This window comes from Vespa velutina, chromosome 13 (genome assembly GCF_912470025.1).
Source record: "Vespa velutina chromosome 13, iVesVel2.1, whole genome shotgun sequence".
In the NCBI taxonomy this organism is placed as follows: domain Eukaryota; kingdom Metazoa; phylum Arthropoda; class Insecta; order Hymenoptera; family Vespidae; genus Vespa; species Vespa velutina.
In genome coordinates, this window is record NC_062200.1 from 1,559,560 (window position 1) to 1,567,059 (window position 7,500).

Consider the following 7,500-nt stretch of genomic DNA (forward strand, 5'->3'; position numbering starts at 1 on the left):
CTTTTATAAAACTCCTTTCATATTGATTTGTTTTTATTAATTAAACGAAGTCCCAGGTCTGAGATGATTAAAAAATTAAAAATTATCACTCCAGTGGTAACCTTATAGAATAGAAATTATTAAACACGATAAAATTAGGAATTTATATATATATATATATATATTGATCATTCAATGAGATTATTAAATCGATTGATAAAATAACTATCTCTCTCTTTCTCTCTCTCATAGAATCGATCAATAAATAATGTCGATATTTTCAAATATTTTTTCATGCTAATAATTGATACTATTACTTTCCTTTCTAATAAATGACATAACTACTCCAATGATTAGATTAGAATTTTTCAATGAGGAAGAAGAAAGAAAGAAAGAAAAAAAAAAAAAAAAAGAAAAAAACTGATAATATTTCATTCGAATAAAAAATATTGAAAACTTTCGAGCCTTACTTATATACCATCGATTTAACGTGTATAATAAAAAAAAAAAAAAAAAATTTCTTATTAATAGAATATAAAAAGAAACATTTATATAAAATACAAATAATAATCTTATTACGCGATAACGTTGTTCCTTTGATTTTCCTTAATTCGAGGAAAACTTCGATCGTTCCGACAAAACGAGCTATTTGTAACATTAATTACGATATCCGCATAAAGAGCAAGCGTTTAATTTAAGCTTCCTCCGCTTTAATTACCCTAACGATTATTTTCCCTTTGAAGTAGTCTATCATATATAACGTTTACGTATTGGTTAATTTACGTATCTCTACGTATACGTAATATGTTTACGTCTACGTCTACGATATACTAAATAAATATATAGAATATTCTGAATCATAGAACTGTTTCTATTAGAATTCTATTAAAATCTGTATTAAGTCTGTTAAACGGTGAAGATAATCGTTTAAACTTTAATAGCCTCCAATTTTAACAGAATCCTGAATTCTGAAAAGCTTTCGAAAGTAAATATCCTTTCTCAATTAGTACAAGTTGAATCAAGCAAAGATTGAAGGAGGAGGATCAAAAGGATCAAAGGGCTAAAGAATGAAGAGAGATAGATAGATAGATAGATAGATAGATAGATAGATATATAGATAGTTCCTTTCGATTGGATACTCACGCGATCGGCGACGCCTCCGGGAAGGATGGTCTTGACGACGACGCCTGTGCTACGGCCTCCGATAATCCCAAATCCAAGACCGCTGCCATCATTGATAAGGTTTATCACTTCTACCTGCGCCCATTCCGTGTTCAGCTATAACAAACATAATTCATAAAATTATAATTTATAAACGAGCGAATTTTCTCCCTTCCTTTCGCTTTTTTTCCCCTCATTTCCCTTCTTCTTTTCCTTCAATTTTATTCCCTTTTTCTTATTTATTTATTTATTTATTTACTCATTTATTTAATTAAAGGAAATGTGATTACACATAGGTATTGAATTAATTAAATTAATTAATTAAAAACGATACAATTTTCCCCTCTTTTTTTTTTCTTCTTCTTTGTTCTCTCTCTCCCTTTTTTTTTTTTTTTTATATCGTACGAAATATAAGGATAATGTTAAATAATTAAACAATTAAATTAATAATTTGATAATGTTAATGATTTAATATGAAATATTAATTAATGTTTTTGACATTTCTTTTTCTCTTTTCTTTTCTTTCTTTTTTTTCTCTTCTCTTTTTATTTGTTTTTTTTTTTCTTTTTTTTTTTTTTTTTTTTTTTTACAATTAACATAAGGATTATGTCGAAGGTAACATTTATATTGTTGTTGTTCCATTTCGTACTATAAATATAATAACTTATTAGAAAAAAAAAAGAAAAAAAATGTATATATATATATATATCTTATTGTAATCGTTAATGGATAACGATCGAAGAGATTTATTTTGATTATGATCACGTAAAAGGGAAATAAAATTTGATGATTCAACGTTTGCAACTTTTAGCCATAGCAAATCACGTCGTTCCACGTCCACGATATATAATACGATTTCCTTGCTCGTTATCGTCGTCGAGAAGACGACGACGACGACGAGGAAGAGGAAGAGGAAGAGGAAGAGAACGACGGAAGGAACGAAGCAAAGGAAAAAGAAAAAAAGAAGAAGAAGAAGAAGAAGAAGAAGAAGAAGAAGAAAAAGAAAACTAAAATAAAAAATAAAAAAAGAAGTAAAAGGACGAAAATAATCGTTCACGAACGAAGTATAATAAGGCACATAGAGAAACTTTTATTTAAGAAATTTTTATACTAACTTTAATTTTATTCTTTTATTTATTCAATCTTTTTCTTATTTTTTCTCTCTTATCATTCTCCTCTTATTTCATTGATTTTTTTTTTTCAATTTCTTCTCATTTATTTATTTATGTATTTTACTTTATTTTTTATTTATTTATTTATTTATTTTTTTTTTTTTTTTTGAAATATATTTCCTGTCAGTCAAGTAATAATGAAGTTCGGGTTAAAGGAAATAATTAAAATACTAATTAACGAAGTCCCAAGAGTAATTTCCCTTCTTCATTTTCAACAACGTAAGAGTAAAACGAACGAGCACGGATTTGTTCGCACCGTAACAAGTTAATTTGAACGTATTTGAAAAAGAAAATTTCGTCCAAAATCTCTGACACGTGTTTTCTTCCAAAGAGAAAAAGAGAAATAATGGAGAAATGGAGATAAAAAATTAAAAAATAAATAAAACAAATTTATTAACTAATTAAATGGAAAAACATAAGCAAGAGAGAATAGATGGAAGAGTAAATAGTATAAAAGAAAATAAAAGAAAAACATGAACAAAGGAGGATAGACAAAAAAGTAAAGAAGAAAAAATAAAAAAAAAAAAAAAAAAAAAAAAAAAAAAGAAAGAAAAAAAAAATAGAAAGATAAAGAAAATAACGTAATAGGGTTGAAGATAAATTCCAAGTGACGCGAAGTAATATTTCGGAAAAACCCGGGAAACTTTGTGTGAAAAAGAAAAAAAAAAGGTGGAGATAGTGAAGAAGAAGGAGGAGAAGAAGGAGGAGAAGAAGGAGGAGGAGGAGGAGGAGGGGGAGGGACGTGGAGGAGAAGAATAAGGAGATATAGGATAAGGAGAGTTGGGAAAAAGTCGTAAGGTAGCTAGAATGAAAGGAGTGTGGAATAGAGAGTGAGAGAGAGAGAGAGAGAGATATCCTGCTGATAAAAAAAAAAGAAAGAAAGAAAGAAAAAAGAAAAAGATAGGGAAGAGGTAATAATAAGGTAAAGATGAGAAAAAAGAAAATCTTTAAAGGTACTTTTTCTTTTTTACGTACTTCGATAAAAAAAATTCGAATTTTATAACGATCCAACGATTACGTCGTACGCATGGTTAATGGATTTTTAATGACTTTCTACGTTCTTCAAATTTTTCTTCGGCTTTCTCTTTTTAATTGCTGCATATTATATCGAAGCAAAAAAAAAAAAAAGAAAAAAAAAAAAAAATATATATATATATATATATATATATATATATATCGAACAAAAATAAGTTATCCTAACGATTAATTTTTTTTTTTTTTTTTTTTTTTTTTTTTTTTTTTCCATAGGACGTACAATTCATCGAAAAGATAAAATAGAAATACGGTGAAAGTATAAAACGTTCTTGGACGTAATAAATCGTAAAACAATCATTTCGTTTTATTTAGATAGATGCGTGAAATAAAAATTATTTTTTTTTACGCGACGATATAAAAAAAAAAAAAAGAAAAAAAAGAAAAGAAAAAAGCGAAAAATAAACGAATTGAATATACTTACCACCATGTCAGGGCCACTCTTGGAGGCGTCACTGACAGCGGAAGGGCTCCTTTCGATGACGAGGTCTCCGTGAACGGTGCCGGGTATCGGTGTGGAAGTTGGTGTAGGTATTGGTGTTGGCGTTGGCGTTGGTGTTGCTGCAGAGGTGTTACTAGCAGGTTGACTTGATTTAGGTGTTGCTGCTGGTGTGACAATCGACGACACTGACACCGACTGATCTTTGTCCGAGCCAATTTGATTGTTATTGTTGTTGTTGTTGTTGTTGTTGTTGTTGTTGTTCCCCGCAGTACAGACGGCTGCTGCTGCTCCTGCGGCCGCTGTCGAACTCGAACCTCCGGACAATTCATCCGTCGGCAAAGAATTCCCAATGTCTAATAAAATTATATGAATTTCAATAAGGCTCGATTGAAAATGTGGAAAGTCTCTTTTCCTTTATCTTGGCAAAGCCATTAGATAGAAATAGAAGAACTTTTCTCTCTATCTTTGTCTCCGTCTCTATCTTTTTCTCTGTCACTCTTTTCTTCTTCTTCTCTCTCTCTCTCCCTCTCTCTCTCTCTCTCTCTCTCTCTCTCTCTCTTTCTCACACGTCGGAAGCAATCTTCTTCCAATCGACAGGACGCTCAGCTTTTATTCTATTCGACTGGATTCCATTTTCTGCGAAGGGACTATGAACTAACTCTTTTCATCAGACAAGATAGGGAAGGAGAAAGGGAGGGAGAGAAGGGGAGGTAGAGAGGGGGAGAGAGAGAGAGAGAGAGAGACAGTACATTTTTTTCATATGCATTAATTTACATTATGCTGGGATCTAATTAAAATCGCACGACAGTATACGAACTTGCATTCAGAGAGAAAGACATAAAAAGAGAGAGAGAGAGAGAGAGAGAGAAAAAAAACATATATTACTTTAATTCTATCTTGGCTAAGCTCTTGAATGAACAATAGGATTACAAAAGGCATAATTATTTTAATATACAAATTAAAACGCAAAGACTGTATAATGAATAATATTGATAATAAGGGATAAACTGTTAAGAAATAAGGAGAATAAAAAATGAAAATGATTATTAAAAATAAAGAAAACAAATGTTGATAAGTACATCTTTCAAAGAAAAAAAAAAAAAAAAAAATCAGTATTATAATAAATAAATATTTCTGTGTGTGTATGTGTGAGAGATTGATAAATAAATAAGTTTTATTTAAGTCTCAGAAAAAATTCTCTTTGGATGGACAATTATGTGAAATATACAATTACTTATATATCGATCGTAAAATTAAATTTTACGAGAAAAAAAAAAAAAAGAAAGAGAAAAAAAAAAGTAAAAAGAAAAGAAAAGAGAAAAGAAAAAAGTCGAGAATATAAATAAAATGAGATTGAATTTATCAAAGGACGATAAATCGAAAAATAAAAATTAAAGGAAGAAAGAAGGATAAAAATAGAAAGAAATTGGAATGCTGAGATATATATATATATATATATATATTTGAAATATGTACTGAAGTAGAATTGGATTCAAAGATTAAAATCAGAATAGCATACGACTCTGACTACTGTATAATACTTTTGGCAAAATAAAAGCTCATGATAAAAGCTTTCGTAAGACAAGAATGTAACATTGAGAAAATAAAAGAAATAGAAGAAATATCTAAGAGCATTTGCATATAACCAACTATCCATTCAATTCTGACTATTATATAAGGAAGAAACACGTGAATGATCCATAATAATTCTCATAGGATACGTTTAGGTTTCGATTGAACTACTACATAAGAACACGTTCGCATGAACGTGATCTATATAATAAATCTCCTTGAAACGTTTACGTTCTAATTTAATTGATAAATCAAAAAACACACACACACACACACACACACACACATATACAATCATGTGGATGATTTATAACAAATCTTACGCACACATAGAGAAAAAGAGATATTTAGTTTTTAATTTAACTATTACATTGACACGTTTAGGTTACGATTTAATTACTCTATATAGGAACAATCAAACGAATGATCTATAATAAATCTCATGATATATAGTTTGAAAAGATTTCCTGTTAATTTGTTAAAATAAATTTCACGTTGAAACGACAATCTTATTGTTTGATATCGTTTAAATGGACATTTCAGTTTCGTTATTAGAGATCATGATAAAAAAAAAAAAAGAAAAAAGAAAAAAGAAAAGAAAAGAAAAGAAAAGAAAAAAAAAAAAAGAAAAAAGATCACGTTAAAGCATGAAAGGAGATATTATTAAAATACCTTGGGTGCTTCTTGCTACGACCAACTCGACAAGACCACGAGCTTTCTGAAGGATCGAAATTGCTTGCTCGTGAGAGATATTCGAGTCTAAAGGTTGTCCATCTATCGCCAATATTTGATCACCTTCTAACAAACGACCATCGCTGAAACAAAAATTTCTTTTATTATTATTATTATTATTATTATTATTATTATTAATTATTATTATTATTGAATTGTCCGAAAAGATTTCATATAAATACATATGTATTTAAAACACATATCGATTATAAAGTTATAAACGTATGCGTATAGAAAAAATTATTAGTTTAAAAGAGATTTTCATTTAAATTTTACTACGAAACCATATAGACGCGATTAAATTATGGCAGGGAGAGTGATGGTTTCTCAGCTTACATTGCATCATTATTCTCCGTTTACCTTATACCATTATTCAACGGGTATAATAATGATATAGGATAAGCCCTGAGAAAGTACAGAGTAAGCGTAGAAATCCTTATTACGAAAAGAAAATCTTTGGAATTTTCGATCATTCAATTCCTTACATTGTCGAGCATTAATAAATTTTTTATCCTTTTTTCTTTTTTTTTTTTTTTTTTTTTTTTTTTTTTTATAAACAATACATTGAAATAATAAAATTTAGATAATATCATCACAAGTTATGTCCTCTTGTTACGAGAAAGGAAAAGGAAAAAAAAAGAAAAAAAAGAATTGGCCAAGTTTTTCAAAATTATTAACAAAATCGATTTTATTATGTCGATATTATTGCATTGTTTAAACAAATAAAGGATAAAATACGCTTAAAGACTGTGTTTCTTTCAAGTCTCTACGACTTTGCGTTACGAACATTCGTTCGAAGGAAAAAATTCAATTTTAAACATTATTAACAAAATCGATTTTATTATATCGATATTATTGAATTGTTTAAACAAATAAAGAATAAAATACACTTGAAAACGGTATTTTTTTTTTCAAGTCTCTACGATTTTTCGTTTCGAAAATTCAAGAAAAAGAAAAAAATTTTTTTAACTATTAACAAAATCGATTTTATTATAACAATATTATTGCATTGTTTAAACAAATAAAGAATAAAATACGCTTGAAAACAATGTTTTTTTTAAGTCTCTACGATTTTTCGTTCCGAAAATTCAATTAAAAGAAAAAAATTCAATTAAAAAAATTATTAACAAAAACGATTTTATTATAACAATATTATTGCATTGTTTAAACAAATAAAGAATAAAATATGCTTGAAAATGGTGTTTTTTTCAAGTCTGTATGACTTTTCGTTTCGAAAATATCGTCTTCGAAAGATTTTCATTCATAATTCGTATAGTACAGCTGTTCGTAGTAATAGTAGAAGTAGTAGTAGTAGGACAGCGTAAATTCTCAGAATTTATGTAGGTCAGTGTGTCACCGACCTAATTTGAATGAAATTATATAGGTCAGTGGGACATCGTAAATGTCTTC

The 7,500-nt window shown here is 28.4% G+C and overlaps 1 protein-coding gene across 6 annotated transcripts in view; it reads right to left on the reverse strand.

Annotated features, from left to right (window-relative positions):
- Positions 1–7,500, reverse strand: part of LOC124953928 — a 76,591-nt gene that overhangs the window by 37,586 nt on the left and 31,505 nt on the right. For all 6 annotated transcript variants that reach the window (XR_007102374.1, XM_047506001.1, XM_047506002.1 and 3 more), the window contains 3 exons: positions 6,031–6,173; positions 3,769–4,139; positions 1,123–1,257 (listed from right to left, as the gene is read on the reverse strand). Coding sequence is in view for 5 of the 6 variants with exons in the window: in XM_047506001.1 (XP_047361957.1) it covers positions 1,123–1,257; positions 3,769–4,139; positions 6,031–6,173 (649 nt within the window). In the remaining variant the exon portion in view is untranslated. The remainder of the gene's footprint in view (positions 1–1,122; positions 1,258–3,768; positions 4,140–6,030; positions 6,174–7,500) is intronic.